The sequence below is a fragment of the Diceros bicornis genome, chromosome 5 (genome assembly GCF_020826845.1).
Source record: "Diceros bicornis minor isolate mBicDic1 chromosome 5, mDicBic1.mat.cur, whole genome shotgun sequence".
Classification (NCBI taxonomy): Eukaryota; Metazoa; Chordata; class Mammalia; order Perissodactyla; family Rhinocerotidae; genus Diceros; species Diceros bicornis.
Window position 1 is genome coordinate 45,026,674 of NC_080744.1, and position 26,063 is coordinate 45,052,736.

At 38.3% G+C, this 26,063-nt stretch overlaps 1 protein-coding gene across 1 annotated transcript in view; it reads right to left on the minus strand.

The window, feature by feature from the left end:
- Nucleotides 1–26,063, minus strand: part of FBN1 (fibrillin 1) — a 227,559-nt gene that overhangs the window by 58,531 nt on the left and 142,965 nt on the right. Inside the window, exons 19-33 of the mRNA XM_058541525.1 lie at nucleotides 23,185–23,310; nucleotides 22,495–22,614; nucleotides 21,800–21,937; nucleotides 20,883–20,933; nucleotides 19,125–19,250; nucleotides 17,089–17,316; nucleotides 15,228–15,353; nucleotides 14,982–15,110; nucleotides 14,035–14,160; nucleotides 13,807–13,932; nucleotides 12,486–12,608; nucleotides 10,910–11,035; nucleotides 8,806–8,931; nucleotides 1,163–1,285; nucleotides 896–1,018 (exon numbers count right to left, since the gene is read on the minus strand). Of these exons, the coding sequence (XP_058397508.1) occupies nucleotides 896–1,018; nucleotides 1,163–1,285; nucleotides 8,806–8,931; nucleotides 10,910–11,035; nucleotides 12,486–12,608; nucleotides 13,807–13,932; nucleotides 14,035–14,160; nucleotides 14,982–15,110; nucleotides 15,228–15,353; nucleotides 17,089–17,316; nucleotides 19,125–19,250; nucleotides 20,883–20,933; nucleotides 21,800–21,937; nucleotides 22,495–22,614; nucleotides 23,185–23,310 (1,917 nt within the window). The remainder of the gene's footprint in view (nucleotides 1–895; nucleotides 1,019–1,162; nucleotides 1,286–8,805; nucleotides 8,932–10,909; nucleotides 11,036–12,485; nucleotides 12,609–13,806; nucleotides 13,933–14,034; nucleotides 14,161–14,981; nucleotides 15,111–15,227; nucleotides 15,354–17,088; nucleotides 17,317–19,124; nucleotides 19,251–20,882; nucleotides 20,934–21,799; nucleotides 21,938–22,494; nucleotides 22,615–23,184; nucleotides 23,311–26,063) is intronic.

The window sequence follows — 26,063 nt, forward strand, 5'->3', positions numbered from 1 at the left end:
AAAACAATTTCAAATATGATAACACTTTCAGTGAGTTAAAAAAAATTCCAGGTAAATCACTTACTGGACCTTAGCCTCTTTTATGTTTAAATGACTTCTTGAGAGCAAAGTGCTCCTAATAAATGAATGCTTCAAGTCATATGAGCAGCTATGCTACCTAATGGCCAATGAGAAATAGACCTCAATATCTTAATACCAAAGCCCTGACATAAAAAGTGCTGTCTGTATATATATGTTCATGTAAGTACATGTATTATCTATTTATACAATCACATTTCTAATCATATATATTAATTATATGTAGCATTTCATGTTAATTCTATGACTATTAATTTGAACTGAGAAGAAAATGTTATTAATATATTGTAAAACTGGAAGTGAATGAATTCCTTACAAAGCAGTTATGGAATTCTTGCTTACACCAATGTGGGATGGTAATGATGATGGCTAGTGGGAGAAAAAGATATACTATTGACGTGATTCAGAACATCTAATCTCTTTTCCTTACAGAGCTTCCTACAGTAATCTCACTCTCGGGTTTGGTATGGAAAACAAGTCAACAGTGAGAAACAGGCACAAAAACATAAAGGCTAAGGATTATAAAAGGAAGTGAGACTTGCTTTAAGCTAATGACATCATTACCTATAGTGAAATATATATATATATGTATATATATAACTAATACATATATATATAGTTAGCTTATAAGGTCTCACTAATTGACCTGGCTCCAAATTTCCATTCCAGAAGGATGTAGCTTCAAATAAGTATTCTTTTCTGTTAAAAGTTGTCTATAACTGACCCAGCCTTCAGAAAAGAACTGATGGTCTGAAAGATGTGGTACATCCTCCTTCTCCTACCGCCCTTTACAGGGCTGTTTCCAACACGAGCCTACCTGTGCAAGTGAAGCCGTCGCCGGTGTATCCTTCCTTACAGAGGCAGCGGTAAGAGCCCATGGTATTTTTGCAGTCTGCATGCTGGCTGCACATGTGGGTTCCATTGGAGCATTCGTCCAGATCTTAAGGAAAAAGGTCACATCATTATGAACAGAAAGTGTGACATTTAAAATCAATAATATACAATTTTGATTTACAGAATTAATATTTTCACATTTGTAATCTATGCAGTCATGAGAAGCAATTTCTGTTATTTTTCAACCCACCAGTGCACTTAATGCCATCTCCAATCCACCCGGGGCTGCAACTACATTTGAAGCTTCCTGCTGTGTTGGTACACACGGCGTGTCTGTCGCAGTTGTGTGCTCCAATTTCACATTCATTGATGTCTGGAAAAATAAGCAGTAGTATAAAAAAGTTTAGCACAGATGTCTTTTTGGTCTTTTAAATAACTTAGCAACATTCAAAAGTTGACTCGATTTCACACTTTCTACAGTATAATATAGATTGGTTTAGCATCCACATACATACTCTGCATATATTGAACAACTTTAAATTTCAATTTATAAAGAAAGAACAATATGATGCTACTTGCTATTATTAACTCTAATTATTTTCCATTATTTTAATGTAGGTGTCCAGTCACTGCTAAACAAAAAGAACCTCTTTCTAGTTGAAGACCTTAAAAAGTGAGTTGCCTAACATTCTATGGTATTAACACTCACGGTCATATGTTTCTATTCCCAATACTTTTATTAAATCAACTATAGAGTAATACACAGCATTTTCATATCTCATACAGACAAAGGAATACAATGGTGTTGGCATACTGGAAAACTTTTTCAACCACATTGTGTATATTAAATATATTTTATTCTTAAATGTAAAACACTGTATTATTTAATTATGCTTTATTTTTATAAAAGTTTTGCTTTAGGTATTGCTAATTCAAGCAGTTGCAGAGAATTTTCCTTACGGCAGTGTGTGAATTGTCTTTTCTCAAGCTTCTTAGAGTCCTAGCACGTTGGAGACCCAAGGCTTCTTGCACAGTTCATGTAAAACTCAAATCCATCCAATGGAGACTTTTCAGTAAAAGGAGTACCAGATTAGGGTCACGTTACTAAAAGACTCCAACTTCCTGAAAATTTTCCATTCCCTAAAATTCCATTTCCAAATTTAGCCAAGATAAATTCTATAATATAAAAGTGTTATAGAAAAGAATATAGAGTGTAAAGTGAAATATGTTATGTTTCCTGTGATATTGTGATTTACAAGAAACATATATTTGGTCTTTGTCCCCACTTCTGGCACAGAGCTCCTAAAACCATTGAAATTTCCTAAGTGATGGAGAGCAATAAAGGTGTCTTTTGTTATGTTAATGAGGTGACTTTTGGATCCCACCCAAGGATGGGGGCTGGTTGCCAGTTGCCAGGAGAACCAACCAGGTGATTAGAAGTTTGGAACTTTCAGTCACACCTCCCTGAGCTACTGAGAGGAGAGAGAGATTGGAAGTTGAATCAACTGCCTATGGCCAATGATTTGATCATCACGCCTATGTAATGAAGCCTCTATAAAAACCCAAAAGCACGGAGTTCTAAGAGCTTTTGGTTTGGTGAACACGTGAGGACTCTGGGTGAGTGGTGTGCTCAGAGAGGGCATGGAAGCTCCATGACCTTTCCCCATACCTTGCCCTACACCTCTCTTCCATCTGGCTGTTCCTGAGTTATATCCTTTTACAATAAACCAGTAATCTAATGAGTAAATTGGTTTCCTGAGTTCGGTGAGCCATCTGGCAAATTAATCAAACCCAAGGAGGGGGTGATGAGAACTTCCGATTTATCGCCAGTCGGTCACAAGCACTATCTCCAGGTAGACAATGTCAGAATTGAGTTGAATTGTAAGACACTCAGCTGGTGATCAGAACTGGAATTAGTACCAGAATCATACTTCCCAAAATTAATCCATTATATAATGAAAGACAGGCACTTAACCTCATAATCAACTTTTTCATTAACTAAGAACAAGAACTCATAGGTATGGATAGTATGACTATATGGAAACCAATATCTAACACAAACTTAGATCAAGAAGGATAATTTTGGCGTGTGAAATTTTGCAAGAATTTTCGGTAGTCACTTGAATAGTGGCATGAAAAAGAAACTGGGCAAGCAAACTTATGTTTACCCTCTTGTTTACTTAAGAAGTCTAATTAAACGATTTGAAAGTGTTTGGAAACATGCTGTTTGCCAAATGTTCCACCTGAAGCTCTGAAACAGTTCTGGGCTCTTTGGCTTCTTCATCACTTCTAGAGCAAACCCAAAACAAAATAATGCCATTTTTCCTACAAAAATACTCTGCAATATCACTAATAATTGTCAAATGAAAACAGGCCTGGAAGAATGTTCTTAAAATCACAACGTATTGTATAGGTGAATTTCAATGTAACCTTGGCAGCCACTCAAACCTATTGCGTTATTAAGGCAGGTCAAGGGAGGCACATACCAGGCAGCCTGAGACTTGTGACTGGGAGCTTTAACCAACTGAATAATTGAGTACAGCACATTCCAAGGAAGGAGGAGGAAGGCCAGCCCAGGAATAATAGTGGTAAGTAGGCACGGGAATTCAAGGAAGTAAGCCGGACCTGATGGGCTCCCAAGGAGGGCCATCCACACATCTTTCTTCCTCACATAATCACTCCCCTCAGAGTTAATGACACCAACCACTACCCTTGCAGAGTCCTGCCTTAATTTCCCTCCTTTATTTGTAATGATTTCTGAGATAGGTAGAAACAATGAACTTGGATTGCCTAAGCATTAAAGCTTTGAGATGTTATAGAATCAAGGAATTTTCTAAGTGGAAAGAATTTAGAATTCGACTTTCCTAATCCTCAGTTTCTAAGAGGAGAAAACAGAGGTCCCCAAAAGCATGGGGACTTTCGAGGGCCCTCAATGAGGGGCAGAACCAGGACCACCTGGAACTCAGTTTCCCTGTCTGCTGCTTGGCACACTCCCTTGGGCCACAGCTGCCTATTGGGCTGATTTCTTGAGTCACATCAGGACTTTATACTAACTCCTGTTTAGAAGTCCTGCTTTCAAAATCTCAGCAAGTACTAACAGATTTATACAAATATTTACTAATCTTTTCTACTAAGTACAATTTTCAGAGATGATCATACGCTGTCAATCTAGCAATTCTGTAATCTTTTTCTTTCCAATTTTCTAATGACCAAAGATACCTTTATTTTCATATGGGTTTTTTATCTTTCATATTATCTTGCAATTAAGAACATTACCATTTCTTTTTAAAAGGAGAGTCTCCTTCCTTTTTTTATCATTAATAATATGCTAATATAAATTTCTAACACAAGAAAATATTTTACCACAATGTTTTCAAGGTGAAAAAAAACTATATTTGCAAGAGGCCATCTATCGTAGGCTTTGGGATACTAAGAGAGAGTAACTCAGGAGCCAATATTCAATTCTCCATTCCGTGAGTATTTGTAGAAGTCATTATCTCAATGGCTTACACTCTCAGCATTGTGACAAGTGAATTAGAAAGACTTGGTCATAAAGTGTAAAAGCATCTCTTAATAAAAGGTTTTTGCATGTGTGTGTGCATGTGCACACATGTGCCAACTATTATTCATTAATCGTTTCCATGGCAGACTTGGGCTTAAGACTGCACCTCATTATAAAAGCAAACAGGAGGGGAAACTGAGCCATAAGGAAAACAAGCAAACAAAAACGCTGTCTTCACTCTACTCTTCAATTATGTGAAGGAAACACAGCACATGTTTGCCAAGAACATCTTTCTGTACAAATGTTCTCTTTCCCCCACAAGTTTGCTCCAGACAGAAAATTCCTTTTTAAGATTAAGAATAAGCACAAGCCAAGAAAAGCAAAGAAATTCAAATTTAGGGCTGACACTGCAACCTCCTTAACCTCACCAAAGCTCCCTCACAAAGACTCAAAGGGCCTACTTGCACAGCTCTCTTGAAGGGCAAGGGCGTGGTCTGAGTAGACCCCATGCACAGGTTCTGGGTGTGTTCCACTCGAGTCTCACATTTGAGTAAGGGCTGTGATCTGAGCTGCTCTGGCCTCCTCTGACAGTCATACAGGGAGAGGCTGTGTCACCCACACAAACACCTGTCTGCTGGCCATCTGGCTGTCAGTCACGTGGACCCTACTCCAGCAGAGCTGGCACACTGTGAGATCTCCTTGATTAGGCATTGGGGAAGAGGGCGTTAGACTGAATGGAGAAGCCAAACGTGAAGGCTACTTGGATTTCTTAATTTGGATCCAAATTTGAGCCAAGACTATTGAAATGAACACCCACGGAGTTTTCACAGGCTGACAGCCAGTGGAGGACAATTAGCAGTGATAAGAAGCTGGAAGGAAATGGATGCAAATTCTCACTGAGTGCTGGTGGTTTTGAAGTATATGATTCTGCCTCATGGTCTAGGACCTACCAGCAACATTTCTCATGTGAAAAGAAGCAGATAGTTTGGGAAATGGAATTATCCAGAAATCCTGATATTGTAACTGAAAACAATTCTGATTTTAATGGTATGCCTTACTCACTAACTGACTGAGTGAGCACACGATGGGAGGTAGGGTCTAACAAACTAGTTTGTGAAAATCAGGACCCACCAAGGATGGCACCTAGGAGTAACCTAGTTTTTCTTCTTCCAATTTCTTGTCTAATTACAATCATGTAGAATGAGAAGCAGAAGCCTTGTATGTGGGCCACAGAATAGTTGTAATCTAGCCCCCTTAAGCCAAGGATAAAAGAGCTGTGTTCTAGATTTCAAGCAAATGTACATCCTCCCTCCATTAAATCGAATAATCCCCTCAGCAATACCCATGATTTGGACAAAACTTAAGGAGAAAAAAGAAACCCTTAACATCTGTGTGGGCTGGGAATGTAAGTCAGTGGGTGGATTCTGAACACTGCTAAAGCGATTGGGAGAAAAAAACATGTTTATTTGTTAAAATGGAAACAATCAGTAATGACAAGGGAGCTGAAATATTTAGACAAAGTTGTAACGGAACCCAGAGGACATGTTTTTTAGTTCTCAGGAAACGAAGTTCCTCCCTATGAAATAGTGTACATATTTTTATAATTCCTTTACAGGGTACTCATTTAAAAAACATATATATGTATGTATACCTACTATATATGTGTAGAAATATATGTAGATATATTTCTTTTCTCTGTCATCAAAACATAATTCCAGGTCTGTTTTTCACTGTTATTTGTTGTGTGGCTTGCTTATCCCATTAGGCAAGATGCACATCTCTATTTACAGTAGTTGCCGGGACATTATAAACACTTGTCTTTAACATGACTATCACCAAGGTAACCTGATGGTATTCTAAGTTGTAAGTGACACTAGTTTTAAACTAAAAGCAGGCTAAAAGAGCCCTAATTACATGGGATTAAAAACACATTTTGGCTCAGATTTTTTAAAACTTGTGTTTAAGTATACCAAACTTGCTGACAATTCCTGTTTGTGTAAGTCATTTCCAATCAAATGTGATACCCTTGGTTGTTAACAGCAGTATTTACAGGGACCTCTTCTCCTTCTCTCCCTAACATACCCCCTCCTTCCATACTTCACTGCAGGGGTGCTCACCTGAGGGAACCACTTGTGTAGCTACGGAGCACCCTGCTGATTTCTTCAAGCTCACTGACCTGCGGAAGAACTAGGAATAAAATCCAGAGTTCTGCTCCTTTACATGAGAAGATCCCATGCCATGCTACTATGATATCAAAGGGGCCATGAAACTCGAATCTCCTCCCTATGGTGCTAGCTGGGTTTTATGAAATTGAAAAATCATTTCAGGCTACAATATAAAAGTGGGAGGATGTTGGCCCTTGGGGAAGAATAGAGTATTTCTTGGACTTCAAATCTATGTTTTTGTTCATGTGATTTACTAAAAGACTGCTGTTCTTAATGTAAAACTGGTGTCATCTCATCTAATATGGAGTACAGAGCTCTCGTCACCACAGTCTTAGTACCTGTGCAAACTCAATTATGAAAAACAAGCCTTTTAATATACAGAGTAAGATTTTCCTCTTTAAACTGATTTCAAGCATGCATCAGTAAACAGTAGTATAGAATTTTGCTAGACTAGAAGTTATGTCTTTAATTAAAATGGCTTATAGATACAGTGTTTATATGTCTCATTTTATAATGACAACAATAGCTACTATTTATTGACCAGCTACCACATTCCAAGCACTCTGCCAAGGGTATTATATATATTATAGCTTTTTTACCTCAAACGATATTAATGTTGCATGAAAATGTAAGCTTTATTCATGGTAAAGGGCCTAAAATAATCAGCCTTTGCACATGCCTCTGTTAGCTGGAATTTGGGGCAAGAAATTCTAAAGATCCTTCTCTTATAGGGAATGAAGACTGTCCCATTAGATTAACTTCTCCTTTCATAAGCATCTCAGTTCTCTGGGTTGAATTTCAGTGAGTTTAACTGAGCCAAACAATGGTATTAGCCTCTATCAGGTAAAATGCAACATGGAACTGTCCTACCTTCCCCTTCATTACTGCCAGACCACCACCCCTTACCCCAAGTCCTATATTTATACTGGAAGCTAAAAATAAAGCTTGAACCATAGACATACTGAGCTAATAAGCATCATTTGTACCCCAGAGATCACAGGATGAGTTGAGATTTTAAATACTGTGCCATTTATCAGAATGGACCCCTAGCCATGCTTCATATGAAGAGTAATATACTGAGCATGAAAGCATTCTAGCTTCATGCTTCTTTTTATAATTTGGCTAGAATCTGTCATTTTTGAACCAACAATAATATTACTGGTGTTACCTTATATATCTATAAATTTGAAACTTAGCAGTACTGGACAGTTTGAAATAATAATAAATATATTGGGGGGCTTTCTTGAAAAATGTTGATATAATTAAGAAAAGGATCTGTACATTTACCACATTGCCAATCTCCAAATATTTTAATGTTCGTTTTAAGTTACAAGGGCTTGCCAAATTTGCTTTTGGAATTAAAGTCTGTTATTTGTAAAGAAATTATGCAGTTGCCTAACTCAAGCTCACCATGGTCTCCATTATGTGTTAAATTTTGTTATATGCCATAATCTATTATACTACTATAAGTAACTACAGTAAAACTTTATCATATTATTCCACATATCATTGCCTCAAGTTTGAAAACACCAACTAAACACTTAAAAACAATATCATTCACACAGAGTGACTTCTTTTATTTGACGTTTAATAGAATAATCTTCAAATATTGTGAAAAGATTTTCTTCTGTGCTACTGATATTAGACAAACAAAATTACAAATGGTTTAATCATCACTTCATAAGATTTGCTGAGTCCCAGGAATAAAGACTTATTTGGGCTAAAGCAACTTAATACATCAAAAGCACACTAGTTTAAGGGTCTGGAAGACTGGTGAGAATTGACGAAATGTATAACTTGTAGGATATATTTCTTTAAAAAGTAATCTCAGTTATAAAACCTTAAATGAATTGTTGGCAATGGAGGCTATTGGGAAAGCCTGCTTTCATAAAGGGATATGAATGTTTGGTAACTAGCATGTTAACTACCTTGATATAAAAATGTGATTTTAACTTCATAAAAATGTGACATTTATAGTATTAGTTATAGTGGTAATTTATCCTTTATGCCGTTTTTCACAGGTAAAGGAAAAAAACCTCAGCTTAGATCCAGTGTAAAGTATGACAAATTTCAAAGAAGTGCAGGCTAAGTTAATGAAAAATGCTATACAAAATGCTTTATAATGCAATTAAAATGTTAACAGTTTAAAAACTTGTATTAATCTATGATTATAGTAGCAGTCTCTTAACCACTTAATGTTTTATGGTTCAATTTGAAAACACACACCTGTACAGCCAGTTTTTCCTTTTTTGCCTGAATATCCCATATCACAGTGGCAGATAAATGAGCCTTTAGTGTTTTCACAGGTTCCACTTAGGCAGATATTTGGATTCAGGTCACATTCATTGACGTCTGTAAAATATAGATATTATTAATACATACAACCATTTGTTTGACGTCATTGAAAACCTTTTCCCTGAGATAAGACAACTATGACAAATAAATTAGAAAAGGTGAAATGTTTTCGCGCCCCCCCCCGCCCCCAAAATGTGTCATTTATGGAGCTCAGTTCACATTTGCTTTCTATATTGAAGGCTAACCATGCAGACTGGCTTTTTATCTGCGCCACAAGCAGGAGGTCAAGTAATCAAATAAACTGATCGACTCTCAGCTGGGTATAGAGCCCGTTTATGTGACAGTCTAGAAAAATTTTAAAAACAGCATATGCTGTTGACAGATGAAAATTTTAATTCAGTCTGCATGATGCCAGCATTTTAGTTCCCATATTTTAAAAGAAGGGATAGATGAACTAGTAGTCTTAGTGCAGGCAGTTACAAACTTTACTTCTGTCCCAAATTAAAAATTATCTATTTTTTTATGACATTAATTTTAATTTCTAGGACTTCACAAATATTTGGTAAGGGTTTTCCAAGGATATAAATGTAATGCTACATAAATATTGTCAATTCTAGACTCTCACTTCTGGCCAAGATGGAGTAATAGGAACAGAATTTACCTTCCCACCTGAAACAACAACAACAAAAGGACACTATAGGCAACAAAAAACAAGGAAAGAAAATAAACAAGGTGAATTATACGAATGCCTCTAGATTTCTGTGTAGGGAGTGTTTTAAGGTCATGGCATAGAGAGGGGGATGACAGATGGTACCAGACAGGGTCCCTGAGTCAAGGAGATGAAGCTGAAAGTCCTGGAAGGCGAAGTAGCTAGAGTTCATAGGGCAGAGTAAAGGACAGAAAAGAGATGCACAGAGAGAGAGCTCCAGAGATCTCCAGAGATCTATCTGATAAGTAGTGATCAGTGCATTCATGTAAGAAAACTACTCGAAGCTGGAGGAAGTACCACCCAAAAGCATTGGAGGAAACAATCTTCAGAGTTCACAGAAGGCCTGGAATTGTGCTAGTTCCTCCCAATCAGACTAGAAAACCTCATAATTCACAGAGAATTGGGTAGAGTATCCAGAAGGGTACTCAGTAATGGAGCAAAATTAGCCCTAGACTAACTGCCGCTTAAAGGCTTAAAAGCAAGACTTAGAAAGGATCAATCTGTTTCCAAATAACTTAACTATGTTCCAGAATAAAGCTCAAAAATATTTCTAGGAATACAAAAATATTCAGCACCTAGCAAGGCAAAATTTACAATGTCTGGCATCCAATCAAAAACTACCAGGCATTCAATGAAGTAGGAAAATATGACTTATAATGAAGAGGAAAGTCAGTTTATTGAAATAACTCAGAATTAACATAGATGACAGAATTAGTAGACAAGGACATTAAAGCAGTTATTATAACTGTATCTCATGTGTTCAGAAAGCTAGAGGAATGACTGGACATATTAAGTAGAGATGTAAAAAAAGACCTAAATCAAACTTCTAGAGATGAAAACTACAATGTCTGAGATTAAAAATATACTGAATGAGATTAAAGAGAGATTAGATATTGCAGAAGAAAATTTTAACAAATTTGAAGACGCAGCAAGAGAAACTCTCCAAAACAAATACAACCAATTCTACAATTTATTGCATTCTTGTCACAAATAAATTTTGCTTGCCTTTAGTCAAACGTTTTAAAGTCTAAATTCTAGTCAGAGCAGAATGAGGGTGAAGTGGATAGAAATAATGCATACACATAAAATAAATGTCCATCTGGAGTTGACCAATGGTTAGCTCAGTCCACATGACATATATGACTTCATATCACAGTCACAAGAAAGTTGCTCTTTGGAATCTGGCTTTGGAATATTAGTACTATGCCCCTAAATATCCTTACTTTTCCCATAGGATCTGTCTACCAACTACTCAAACTAATCTTTATGTAATTTAACAATGCTTGTGAATAACCAGACAAATTAGAAAATTCTGTCTTTGCTTACCTACACAAGTCTTCATGTCTTCAGATGCCATGAATCCATCATAACACAAGCACCTGTATTCTCCAGGTATGTTTGTGCACTGACCGCCATCACAGATATTGGGGTTATCTTCACACTCATCAATGTCTGCAGAGAATAAAACCAACAATGGCATGTTGTTGATATTGGTTCTATTATTTAGTGATGAAAAAGTTAACTGACTCAAGTCAAATAAAGTCAGCCTACTCTCATAAGACTATTAGCTCTCAAATCCAGACGAAGCTTTACATAAATTATCCCATCAGATTATCCCAGGGAAAAAAGGTGAGAACCTTTTTCAAGATTCATAACATACTGTTCAGTTATCAAAGTCCACACACACTTAAATGTCCATTGTTTAACTAGCACTTTTATCTCTGATATAAATTTATCATTCAAAAATGATTAGGAATCTTATTTTTCTAATTGTCAAATTTAAATGCCTAAGGTCTATCATCTGTTTTACTGATATGTTAAGGTGAAAATTGCTTGAAATAGGTATATCTACTTAGCTGCATTTTTAGTAAAAATATTTATTTTAACATTTAATTTTTATAGCCAAATTTATATCTAGGGCTTTTTTTTTTTTTTGGGAGGAATATCAGCCCTGAGCTAACATCCATGCTAATCCTCCTGTTTTTTTTTTTTGCTGAGGAAGACCGGCTCTGAGCTAACATCTATTGCCAATCCTCCTCCTTTATTTTTCCCCCAAAGCCCCAGTAGATAGTTGTATGTCATACTTGCACATCCTTCTAGTTGCTGTATGTGGGACGCGGCCTCAGCATGGCCGGAGAAGCGGTGCGTCGGTGCACGCCCAGGATCCAAACCTGGGCCGCCAGTAGCGGAGTGCATGCACTTAACCACTAAGCCAGGGGGCCAGCCCCTACATCTAGGGCTTTTTAGGGAGACTTTTCTAGGTCTGTTAAATAATTTTGGTTCCTAAACCTAAGTTCTCTTCTTAACCCGAGCCAAAATCAAAACCTGTATTGCCCACCTCATTTCCCATCTCCAGCTGGCTACATGGCTCTTCTAGCTCAGGGTGATAGAACAGAAGTGTAAATTAAACCGGCAATTCTCAAATTTTAGCTTGCATCCAAAATCACGTGGAGGGCTTGTGAAAACAGATTACTGGGATCTACCCCCAGAAGTTTCTGATTCAGTAGATCTGGGGTGGGGCCTGAGATTTTGCATTTCTAACATACTCTGAGATGATGTTGATTCTGCTGGTGCAGGGAACACACCCTGAGGAGGAGTGAAGTAGGCTGAAAGATCAGATTCTTCAAAATGCTGATCAATGAACAAAATGTATTTTATACTCCATTTATTGAGCATGTGCCAGGTACTATGCTAAGTACATACTCTTCCACACAGGCAATCTGAACCCCATCTTATAGATGAGGAAGCTGATGCCAAGGATCTTAATCAAGGACACAGTTAAAATATGTGACAAAACAAAGATTTGAACTCAGGACGGTCTGACTCCTAAGCCCAGGCCCTGAACCACTCTACATAGGGACCAGTTATTGAGAGATTTCACAGGAGGCTAAAACCTACTTACCGGTACATGACCTCTGGTCAGGCATTAGTGCGAATCCTGGCTGACAGCTACATTCATAGCTGCCTTCAGAGTTTGTGCAGAAGGTCTCACAACCACCGTTCATTATACTGCATTCATCAATGTCTAAGAAAAAGGAAAATAATATCACCTTCCTCTGTGTTTATGATCATAGCACATGTTACAAGTTTCCAGGCATGGGTCAAGTAAAACAAACAAAAAAAATACGAAATTTAAAAAAGCATCCTAGGACAAATGGAAGTCACTGCATTGTTTGGTTCCTTCAACAAATATTATCTACATACCTACTATGTGCTAGAGATGAGAATCTAATAGTGAATGAGATAGACACTATCCCTATCTTCATAATACTTACATTGCAGCCAGCAAGTTAGATGAACAATTTAGTATACAATGCTGTGCCACACGCAATGTAGGAGAAGTGCTAGGTGTTAGGAGAACACAGCCCAGTTATGACAATGGGCACGTGGGTGAAATTCTTTGGGTCACGGATTCAGTTATAAACTTGACATTCAGTTTGATTGGCTGAGGTTCCAATCCTTTTCAAGGACCTGAGTTGGAGTTCTGAGTTGTCCTAGGCCATATTTCAGAAGAATTTGGGCTGACTTACGATTTTGGGTGGAAACGACGTGTTTCAGCACTTCTACATGGGATACACCCCCAACCAGGCCCAAACTGGCAGTTTCTACAAAGTTTCACTTTGACTTTGGGCACAGGGCTTTCTGTGCCACTGTTCTCAGCACAACTAAACCTACTGCGGAGCAGCCACAAAGCAAAAGGCTTGTCCCTCAAAACCCCACCTTTAAGGAGTGTCAGACCTGGCCTCTATTTCAATGTAAGATAGGAACATACCATGGTCATCTTCCCAATAATAATTCTTTGGAGTCTTTTAGCTGATCTAAACCCTAATGGCAGAGACTGCACCCTATAGTTTTTGTCTTGTTCATGGCACTCACCATGCTTCGTTTACTTCAGGTGATCTGTAATCACTTGCTGATCTGCCTGGGTGTGCACATGCATAAACAAAGGCTGTGCTACTGTTCACTATTCAAAACAGCATGGGTCAAATTATACTTGTTAGAGCTAGAACATTCTATATCCTGCATTGAACTGGTTCTTGAAACAGACAAGGGAGGTGAGATCCAAAGCTTGTGAGCCACTATGAGAAGAATTTTACTTACAGGAAAACAGGAAAGATTAAGTAAAAGTAACTAGTGATGGAAAAAGAACTTAGAGAACATTGCTTGAGTATTTTAGAAAGAGATTGAATAAAATATAAAATAGCATAAAATATAAAACTTACCAACACAAAACAGCCTGTCGGGAGTGGAGTGATAGCCAGGGTTGCAGGCGCACTGGTACTTCCCTACGAGGTTCACACAGCGGCCATTGGGGCACAGGTGTGCACTCAGCTCACACTCGTTGATGTCTGTTGAGAAAATAAAAATAGCAAACATCCAGCCATAAGCTTCTGAGTCTGGCAGAGATGTGGGTCTAATAACTGACCAAAAGTAAGTGTCTTCCTCCTTACCTATACATGCCGAGATGTTGGGGGACAGCTGATGACCAGAAGGACACTCACAGCGGTAACTTCCCTCGGTGTTCAGGCAAACACCTCCTCGGCATAGGAGAGGATCTCTCTGACACTCATCGATATCTGCAAAATGGAAATGACCCATGCTGAAGATGTTGGTGGTGTCTTGCCCAGGACCCCACGACCAGCCCAGTGCACTCATTGCCCAGTTGCTGGGATTCCTGGCTGGTAATGGCTCACAGGCTCCCTTCTTGGAGAACTACTGTCCACCTCACTCAGAAAGGCCTGGGAGGTGAGAGATTATACCCCCGTCCCATGCTGGGGGCTGCCCATGGCCAATGACTGATCTAACTGACAGGAGAGTACAATATCCTGGCCTTCTGGCCTCAAGGTGGTACAACCCTCTGGTACCATTCACCCTCCAAGTCCCGTGTGGGATCAGGTTGAGGCTAAAATGCAGCTGAACTCTTGGCTTTTCTTCTTCCCCTGCCCTAAGCTGTTTCTCTCACTACTTTACAGCTTCCTCCTGAGAGCACTCCCTCAAAAAAAAAACCCATCTCAGGCTTGTTTCTAGGGAACTTGATCTAATGCCACCATCTTAATCAATCTCCTTTTCTAGAAATGTTGGACAGAAACCCTATAATGTGACCCCTAATATGGCTTATGTTTCAATTGTTCTCTCTTCCTTGGGGTGTCTATTCTAGGTGTTAAACTTACTTCTCAGGGACCCATAACTGGTGTCCAAGCCACTCACCACCCCACAGCGTGAATTCCCTCATTCTGTCCGCATGTCAGTCTCCCTCTGCCACAGACAGATTCCTGACTCACTGGTCAGGAGACCAGTGCACTGGGGGAGCAGGAAGAACCTGGGACATAGGCTATGAGTCATCAAAGCTTCTTGGAATCCTTTTTTTCCTGTGTTGATGAAATGGTCACACACTTACCCATGCAGTTCTTCATCATCATGAATCCACTTTCATAGCCTTCATCGCACTTGCATTCAAAGTCCCCTGGGGTGTTCACGCACTGGCCTCGGCCACAGAGGTCAGGAGATATGCGGCATTCATCAATGTCTGCACAAAAGCAGCAAGTGGCAGTATGAGGATCAGGAGAGCTTCAATTCTTGTGGCAACATGTTACAGATGCAGAGTTCTAAAGGGTGTCCCTCCAAGGTGAGCCCCTTTACTGACCTGTGCAGTTCCTTTCTTCAGAATCAAGAGCAAAGCCACTGTCACACCTGCACTTAAAGCTGCCGATGGTGTTTCTGCACTTGCCATGGGTGCAGAGGCTGGGAATCATCTTGCACTCGTTGATATCTTCAAGAAAAATAAAATATATGAAAAGTTCATGAGCAACCAATTAGGAGGTCTCAATGCCCACCGTCTTAACCCCAGGAAGTTAGAGGGTCTTGAATTAAGGTCTTCGTGATACTCATTTTAAAGAATGTGTGATGATCCACGAGAAATACGACTTTGTAAATATTTTAGTCTTTTAAACTTCTACATTTTAGAAAGCAATATTAGAGAAGTAAAGAATGTGTTTATTTGGACTTCCAAAGCCCAGCACACTGCCTGATACATACTGAACACTTAACTTCTGCTGAATGAATGAATAAATATTCTAAACCACTAGTGTCTATACTTAAAGCATGTAGAAGATTATTGGAATATATTGCCCCACAGCAACCAATTGAGTGTATAGTGGAATGAGATATTCATTTATGCTTTTTGATGCTTTTTTGGATATACCTAAAATATAAGAATTTCAAAGATGTCACTTATAATTTAAATTATTTGCAAATAATGGACACCATTTAAAATATTTTAAAATAGTATACATTATTTGAGAAAATATTTCCTCAATTAATATTAAGGTTTCACTAATATAATGAAAAGAGTTTCTTGTACACTAAGACAGTGTATATGTAACATGTGATCTGAGCTTCCCTTATAGGGGTCTTTCCAAAGCAAGACCTAAAGCTCAAGAAATATAAGTTCATTTCTACAAAATGTCATGAGAGACTGGACTGGCAGATTAAATCTCAAGAACATCAAGTGTTTCTGCGGCAGTGGATTGCCATAGTCTTTGGAAGCAAATCATTCAAGTTCCTTTGAACTTACTTAAGAGACATTTAAGACGGCCTTCTAGAAACTGTCTTTCTAGACAGTACAGTTTTAACTCCCAGGGCTTCTTGGACCAAACGCTCAGAAGAAAAAAATGGTCTACATTGTTTTATGTAAGGATAATTAAGTGATATTTATATACTCATTTTCCATTTTTATAAGTTGATTTAGTTATGAAGTATAATAGCTGGGTCTAGACACAATGGGCAACCAACACAAAACTATACTGGGACCATAAGCTGGGCCTTTCTGAATAACTGGAATTCTGAGTAACCAATTACGATTTTTAAATATGCTGAAGTAAACAAGTCCTGTATCATTGTATGTAAAAAGTTAACTCAATTTTGGAATTAGATTAAATCTGTAACTTCTTATTTTTCACATGGATTTTAGATTATAGCATAATAAAATAAAATAATATTTGAAACACCGTAAGTCACTGGAGAGTGTTTGCTACAGGAATGAATTTTGCCATATTTGGACAAAGAGGACCTGCCACTGGGTTTCTCATGCCATTCACCTCCATTATCTACACTCAGGTGGACCGCAGTGGCACAGATGCTTCAAATCAGCAGATAGGAGGTTATATCATACGGCTCTGGCAGATGGCATGAAAATTTCCCAAGAAGATTTTCCTTTCAATTATGTTTAGCTTAGGATAATGTTAAAATCTACTTTAACAGTTAATAATGGCTAGATGGGAGAGGCAGGTGATTTCAGGAAGTCCTGAGACGTAAAAAAATAAAAATCCATTACAGGTGAACATTTTGCTATATACAACTCAGAAAGCAAAGAACGCATCCTGAGACGATCCAGGGATGACCACATGATGTTATTCATTGCAATTCTGTTAGCAGAACTCTGGGCTCATGAAAATGTATCCTGTTGATCTAAAAAGAAGAGCAGTCAACCACTGAAACCACTGTACCTTTGAAGAAAGGTTTTCCATTTGTAATTTCTTTTGTGGCGAATCCGGGTCCTCTGGGACAGAGCTCATCATACTCAGGTGTGTTTCTCACAGGACACTCCTCGCATTCCTCGGTACCCCAGGCTGCCCCAACAGAGCAGCAGCACGCGTCCATGCGGTGGCGGCCAGCAATGGGCAGAGCACACTCCTCGTCCTCGTACCTCAGGAAGCAGGTCTCCAGGCGGATATCTGCCAGAGGGAAAGGAAGGAGACTGAAGACAGCTACTCTGTTTTCACTGCCTCAAACTGCCAACGTTGTGTTAGGCAAAGTACACGACCCATAATAATTTGCTATATACTTATTGACTGGAATTAATTTTTTCCTCAAAAGGAATCTAGGCTTTGTGGTGGATATTTCCACCTAATAAACACTCTCTTCTCTTTGGCAGCTCATATTTATTTGCACCTCTTATTTGTGGAAACTTTCTTTTCAACTTTAGGTATTTTCTGATAATGCTACATAAGGAGCAGTATTCTGAGAAATCCTACAATGCTTTTGTGGGAGATGTTTTCTCCCTGTGCAGGCCATGACTATTTCCAGTGCATGCACTCCTTGATGTCTTGACATCCCTCTAGCTAAAAGCAAACTGCGGTCTTTATTGTTGGAGAACATCTGAGCTAGCCCTAGCACCTTTTCCTCAGATCCACTTCATTTTTGGAGAGGTGGAATGTTAACTCGGAAATGAGGACTGCCCCACTTGAGATTAAAGAGGAAAAATAGCAAAGAAAAGCCATTCGCTCCTCAAGTATGTCTTTCACTCAACACGTGCTTCTGTGCACATTCTTCTGGATATAAGTGGGAGCCTGAGCTTACTTTAATGTTAGAAAACTTCTGAAGTCCTCTGGGCAACTTTACATTCAGGTTGCCTCTATTAAGACGGATAATTTTTAAATGCATGTTTAATTAAACACTGAAGCATCTTTCAACTGAAGAACTTAGAAGAAGATTCTCATTAAATGCTAATTCTTCCTAAACAAAGAAGCTAAGACTCAGAATGGGATTAACTGACATCTATAGTTACAAAGAGACTCTAGCCTTTGAATTCCAGCTTTTCTAGTCCACATTGCTTACATTATAAACCAAAAAGTTCTACATTTAAAGGTTTGTTAGTTCTAATCTGTAAATTATCCAAATCCCTTAACCGCATACCCATCTTTTAACCACCTACAGTAGTCCTTCACTAAGGATGCTCTTCAGAGTAATAATACAGTTTCAGATACACAATGTGGCTGAGCATCATTTCCAGAGTCATGGACTCAGAAACCAGTGATCCAAGGGACATATTCCTGGCAGTCAGAAGCCATAGTAGTAACACCAGAATAACTCTGCCAGACCTCACAAGCATAACTGTGGGATCTCAAACTTGCTGCCATTACAAGTCCACAGAGCAGCTTTCCAAGAACTCAGGGTTCTGTGTTCAGTCTCTTCCACACCATTGTCACTCGGGCTCTAGCAGCTGGCATGGAGAATCCCAGCATGACTGGCTGTGACAACAGCCCTGGGCTCCCTCAGGTTCACTCTTCAGGATTATGGCACTCTTCACTCCTGATACTCACATGAGTTTCCTATAAGGACCTGTCCTTCTGGCCAATGGCAGGACATGCCTAGCAGGCATGGGCTACAGTTTCCAGTTAAGCAAAAATGTTCTCCCCACCATTCATCTTGTAATTCTATGGTCCATGACATATGGGGGGCAGATTTAAGAGCTCTGGAATAATAACTGTGATGGTAGTGATTTAAGGAATAGTCACATATCAATAAAGGACTAAAGTTTCTCTTCACTAACACGTTCTCTATTCTTTTTATAAAGAATGAACAAAGAGCTGAATCAGGAAGACTATTTGTCCAGAAAACCACCATGGATCCTAATGGAAATGCTAAATTTGGGGTGTGTGTGTCTGTACTGGGAACCAAATATTCAGCTCTATCCCGTTAACTGAGTTTATAATAATCTTTAAAAAATGTTCATTAGAAAAGTAATCAGCTCAGTATTTACCTAGGCAGATCCTCCCTGTGGCATCCAAAGTCATTCCACTGGGACACTGACACTTAAATGATCCCTTAGAGTTAACACATAAGCCATTTTTGCATACTCCTGGGAACACTTCACATTCATCTATATCTATGGAGGAAAAAAAAGCATAAAGTTAATATATCTGTACAACATCATTCTACTTTATTCCATTCATGGAGTCATAATTATTCTCACGACAGAAAAGGCCATTTTGAACCTGATAAGGCACACAAAACTAGTGTGCCTCCAAATAGCTCATGTAGAATTTCTGGAATGTTTGAATAACAACCAGACTGAGCCCACCAATTACCAAAGATATAAGAGTTTCTCCATTGGTTTCAGGGAATAATTTTTGAGTTTCAGAGACAGGGAGATGGTATGAGTTCTTGGGGACAGCTCTGGGTACTGTGGACATCTCAGGTAGGGCTCCCACGGGCCACATAATTCATTTTATGAGACCAGATGTCTAAAAGTAAGTAGAGAAACAGAAATCTGGTCTTTCAAACTAGCAAAGAAGAAATAGCTTGGGGGTGAGCATAGAAAAAATTCCCACTGAGGAACATGTGGGGTCAGTCAAAAGAATCTCTTTTGAGAAGTGCTGAGACATCCCCATAACTAGTTCTAACTCAGCAATGGTCTCAGGATGTTCTGTCAAAGCCTTGGTGGTCCCAGCTTGAGTTGCAGAGAGTCAAAAGATGCTCATGTTCATTCATTCATCATTCACCCAATCTCTCTCAAATGTACTGGTCCAGTCCTTCCCAGTTTGCTTAATGGAGAGCAGTATGTTCTCTTCACTTAATTTGGAAAAATATTCACCATCAAGTTAATCCAAAGAAAGGCACTTACTTGCCAATGCCAAAAACAGGGAGTGTTAGTTAAGAAACTCACACACTGTGTCTCTATTTAGAAGAAACTTTCCAAGCCAGGGATGTTGAAAAAATATTCTAAATATTTCCTTGTAAAAGAGATAAATAGGGAGGGGGAAATTTACCTTTCGGGTTCTTTTTGTTGTTGTTCTGGCCACTTGTACATCAAAATATGCTGCTGAGGTCACATAAGTTATTAACAGTGGGTCTGGACCAGAGAAACGCCAAAGGATTCAGTCATCATTTGGAAAGCAAGACCTTGGGTGGGGGTTGTAGTGTTCCTCTTTATTTTAGCAGGGAAAAAACTTCATTTTATCCCACATATGGGACTAATTGATGTTTTTAAAATTTTTCAGCTGCTGTGTCATGTCAGGTTGTGTTAGTCACCCTGACCTATGTCTATCTGGGACTCCATCAGAAAGAATCACAGCAAACTGGAGAGAGTCCACGTACACTTTGAACAACAACTCAACAGAGTGTGTCCTTCTGAATCACCCAGGACCATGAAACAAACAAATAAACAAACCAACAAAAAACCAGGACAAACCAAGAAAAATGCAAATGTTATAGCCTCATCAAAAACTTCCTTTATTCTCTTCCTGATGATAGCACCTTGAAAGTGCGGTCACTCTAAACATAGTCAGCCTAAAACATTTTCAGTCACCCTGTCCTTTGGCCACAGTGGTCTGACACTGGCAATAGCATATATATGCTTGTGACATTCACATCTGTTGTGTTTTGCACTTCTCATTATTTTTTTTCTTTGCTGCATATTTCTCACTGTGAAGTTACGTGACAGCTTTATCCAGTCCAAGTTAACACAAGCATTCTTCATGCACACAGAAATTTATGGTTTATAAATAATCATAAATACCTTCACATTGTGTTCCTTTAATTCTTGAATAGCCTTTACCACATATGGGATCTGTAAAAAAAATAAACAAAAAACCGAAAAACAAATTTGAGATAACAATATCCAGACTTTGTAGTTATGACATAGTATAAGAAACACGAAAGAGGACCTGGAATGTGAATTAGATTTTGTTGCTATGAATAAGTCTGAGATAACAAAGTGTTTCTGAGATTACATAGATGAAGAAGAAGAATAAAATGTCTCCTTGAATAAAGCACAATTCCTCTGAGATATCCTAAGAGACCCAAAGGTACCCTAAAGATCATGTTAAGCGGATGACTAAGAAGGAAATTGACTAGATTTCTCTCTTGCTATTAGCCCTAACACAGGAATCACACTACAGGATTACTGTAACATAAATTATTTTTATGGAAAACAAAATCCAGAACTTGAAGATCTCATGCCCTGCAGCATTCACACTATATAAGTTCATATATTTATATATCCAACATTGAATCAACAAAATCATCAATGAGGTTCTCAAACCTTAGCTTCACAACAGATTTAGAAGTTTAGTCATGAATACTGGTTCCTTTACATCAGTTTTTTGGAAGAAAATATGCACCTGTAAAAAGCTCAGAACTCCTAATCATGAAGTTCTCGAGAAAGCCAATAGGAATTGCTGTTCCAGGAAAGCAACACCAGCTAACAACATTACAATGTGGTGAGAGAAAACAATCAATTAACCAAATCACATAAAATGATTGTCCTTGACACTTTTCTTAGTTTCCTATTCAGCAATATGTTTCATTGAGGTCAACAGAAGTAAATCTTCTAAAATTCCCATGTGAATCTAAATGAACAAGTACTGGCTTCCCCTTTCTAAGAAAAATGATCAGCGGAATGGGCACAAGAGCCACAGCACTAGTTTCTCTTACCAACTTGGCATAAGGTACATGGGCTTCCCCAGGCAGCACCAAGGGAGGAACAGCACTGGGACTTTAAAGTGGCTCCATTGATGTTGATCTCACACCGCCCATCGATGACAGTCTGCCAGCAAGTGCCCTTGATGGTTTCTGCAGAGTGGGAGAATGACAATTAATAGACACTTAATAGAATCTATACCAAAAATTCAAACATGTGCATTGGAATTACAGCAAGAATAGCATCTTGAAACAAGGAATAATGATCATTTTTATTTATTTATTTTTTCGTGAGGAAGATCAGCCCTGAGCTAACATCCATGCTAATCCTCCTCTTTTTGCTGAGGAAGACCAGCTCTGAGCTAACATCTATTGCCAATCCTCCTCCTTTTTTTTTTTCCCCAAAGCCCCAGTAGATAGTTGTATGTCATAGCTGCACATCCTTCTAGTTGTTGTGTGTGGGACGCGGCCTCAGCATGGCCGGAGAAGCGGTGCGTCAGTGCGTGCCGGGGATCTGAACCCGGGCTGCCAGTAGCGGAGCGTGCACACTTAACCGCTAAGCCATGGGGCCGGCTCTAATGATCATTTTTAATTTTCTTCCTCCTTACTTAAACTCTTTTGCAGTAAAAGTGGACCTTAAATAAACATATAAGTAAATAAAACAGCAGCATTGATAAACATAGGAAAATCATTCTCAGAAAGATAAATACCTATGCAGATGGTTTTTGTTGGATCCAAAGTACTTTCAGAAGAACATTCACAAATAAAAGAGCCCGGGCTGTTCTTGCAGACTCCATTAATGCAAGGACTTGATTCACATTCATCGATGTCTGAAACAAAAACACATCTACATTACTGCTAAAAACTAGTCTTGGGCATGAATGAATATTTAAACTTTTGCCTCAATTGCTGCCACACAGTCTTCATTAGATAGGGAAGCTGGCCTAAACAGATTTTTTCTACACTAGATAGAATGCCAAAAGTAGGAATCGAGCACGTCTCTACGCTACAGATTCTGACACATGGCTGAATCTTTTTATTCAGAAAATCTGGAGCAAATTTAAGTGTGATTTCTGAATCGCTAACTCAAATAACATATACATAATACTTTCTTCAGCTATTAAATGATGGCAAATAAAATGCCCCTTGCAGACAAACGCAAAATGAATACTTTTAAACGGCATTTAAACACAAAATAAATGGCAAATAAAATGCCAATTGCAGGCAAGTACTGTCAGTAGCTTACAAAGTGCATACAAGTGCCATTTAGGATCACTGAATCTCAACTAAAGTGGCATAACTGTCTAAAATAGAAGAGATTCTCATTTATTCTCACGGTTTTCCAATGGCATTCCAAAAGACAGCAAAGTACATGGTATAAGAACAAAAATATAGTTTACCTTCACAGGTTTTTAGGTCAGGTTTGTATATAAATCCCTTGGGGCAGGTACAGACAAAACTTCCAGGAGTGTTTCTACATTGTCCATTGTCACAAAGTAGACTGTTCAATACACATTCATTAATATCTGTAAAACCAATGAAAATGAACTTAAGAGCTGATCCCTTGCAAGCAACTTCTTTGCTTTTCAGGTTAGGTTTTTAAGTTATAATGATATGATTAATTCAAGCAAACAGGCAAACTCCTGTACCTTTGCTTTTTGTTTAAATTACTAATTTCAGAAAAATAGGGGCTTGATGTGATTATCTATACGAGGTATCTATAAAGTTTAAAATCACCAAACACTACTGAGTTCATTTCTTTCTTTAGCAGGAAGACAACCTGTATTCGCTGGAAATCATTAATCTTTACTTTATATAAATTGTTTCATTGTGCCAGAATTAAAAGGACTAATTCTATTGATTTAAGGAACTTAATAAATATTTAAAGAGTACGGTCCATTTTTGATACGTGTTAGTTCCAGGCTGGGTGTTTCTTCCTTAAAATAATTTAAATGATCTCTGGCTATGTTTATATTATGAAGAAATCTGTAGTTTGTAATAGTCATTAGAAATTCAGAGTTGAGATTCAGAGAGCTGAGGAAAACTCCTTGCTTTCAGTTGAATAATAGCCTGTCTGACGCAAAAATCTAACTTTTAGATATGTATGACTTAGATCATTCAGGAAGTGTAGAAATTACCCAGGTTGTTGTAACCTTTTGGGCTAAACTACATCACACTGCCCACAGAATAGGCTATACATTCACAAGGAATTTTTTACACATTGAGAGATCCTGTTAGATCATCATTTGACAGGCTGGTAGCCCTAACATAAAGGATACATAAGTTCAGCACTGGAGAGCTGCATGGGTTCACAGCAGTAAATATACTTAAATCAGCACCATATGTATAAAGCACTTAAAACGTGGGAAAATCGAGTACAAAGTTACGTTATTGTCTGAGCAAATAGCATGCTGAGAATTCCGTCAGAATGATATAAGGAATGCTAATGCTTCCCAAAAGGCTCAATATTGCAATTCTTAAATTTTGATGATGTCAGAAGAATCTGGAACTTTAAATTGAGGACTGATGGTTAAGATAAAAACAGCCAGTCCCTGGAACTCTGTGTGGGAAATTGCTGGAGTGGGCCTTTGATCCCTAACTTCATACCTCCAAGCATAATCTGAAATATGAACATACTTCTGACCTGATGCTAACGGGTCCAACTTTGGAGCATATACTAAAGCACTGAAGGAGGAATCTCTACTGCCTCCCAAACTCTCCCTTTTGCTTCCCATGGGAGATTTTTGGATGAAGCTAAAACATCTCTGTGTCTTTCTGGCCTGCCCAAATAATGATTTTTTTGTGTCTGCTGATGAAGGGAGGCTCTTATAGAAAAATGAAATAGTAAAATCTGTTTTCAGTGGAGTCTAGTTTGAAAGTACCATCTGTACTCAAATAACAACTGTACCCTAAAAAGGGGCCCTGACATTAAGGGTGTGAGAGAGGAAAAATTCATTTCTCAAAAGTCAATGTAGGCCACAAAGAAGGAAGGGCCAGGTTTGGGCCAGCAATAAAAGTTAGGGAGAGAAACAGAGACCTGAAGTTGAAAGAAGAGAGTTTTATGATAAGATTGTGGTTCCCTTGACCGGCTCCCATCCTCCATTTTCTTAGGTACTGGTTTAGCCTGAAACTCAGACGAAAACTGATTTAAATGGGGGTAGAGAAGAGGCTTTGCTTTACTGTTAGTTCTTTTTATATATGTGTTAGTTCTTTTTATATATAGTTCTAATATGTGTCAAAGGCCACATATTAAGAAGGAAAGCAGGTGAAAATATTCAGAGTAAGATGTCCACTTTTTCCCAAATAACTGTTATCTCTATCTTGCCCATAATGACAATCGTCAGCAGCCCTAACAATAAAGGCATCTATTATGTGTGGCACTCTGCTTCAACCTGCAAAATTAGAGAACTGTACTTTGTACAAGAGGAGCAGTATTCTTATCATGTTCTGTCCTTTAAGTAGTTAAAAAGAAGATAAAAGTAAAAATCTTTTATGCAAAACAGTGAAAGTATAGGGAAGAAGAAGAGAATGCTAGAGGGTGTGAGCACAGGAGACCTACAGAAATAAGTCAGAGAGGTGCAAAGAGAGCCAGAGGGGCAAAGAGATTAAAGGCTTGTTTTAGGATGTCTGGAGTTAGCTTTCCTTGTCACTGTCTCTATAATCCATTCTCTCTTGTTCATTTGATAGACAGAGCCATAGATACAGAGTCTAGACCCTCATCATGTGTCACTGAGTAAAGCTGCCCCCATTGTTTTAATACTAATATCAGAGTGTTAATATAAACACAGAATTTTGTAGGAGGAAGAGCTATGATAAAAAAGAAAAGAAAAAGAAGAAATGGCCAAGAATAAAAAAGTTTAATTTGAATGAAGGCCTTTGCAATAGATTAAAAGAACTGTAGAGAACCTTGTACACTTTTAGGGTACAAGGATTCCTGAAAGGAGTCAGAAATATACAATTAGGCTGGAGGAGCTTTGGAAAGAATGTGTACAATGAGAGGTGAGGGGATAACTTATCGATATTTCAAAGATGGTCATTTTTTTAATACTTCAATATAGTATAGTAAATTTTAAAGAAATATTCAATTGATATGGCCATTTTTCCCTGTCCAAGGGAGTAATGTTCTATATGATATAATTTAATCTGACTCCTTTTATAAACTAAGGCATTGTTTGTCCAATCAAAGGCAACAAGTTTCTTGGGAGAAGTCCAAGTGTTTCAGCAAGCTCCCCAATGCCAGAGGACTTCAAATCGTAAAGGACCATGAAAATAAAGCAGC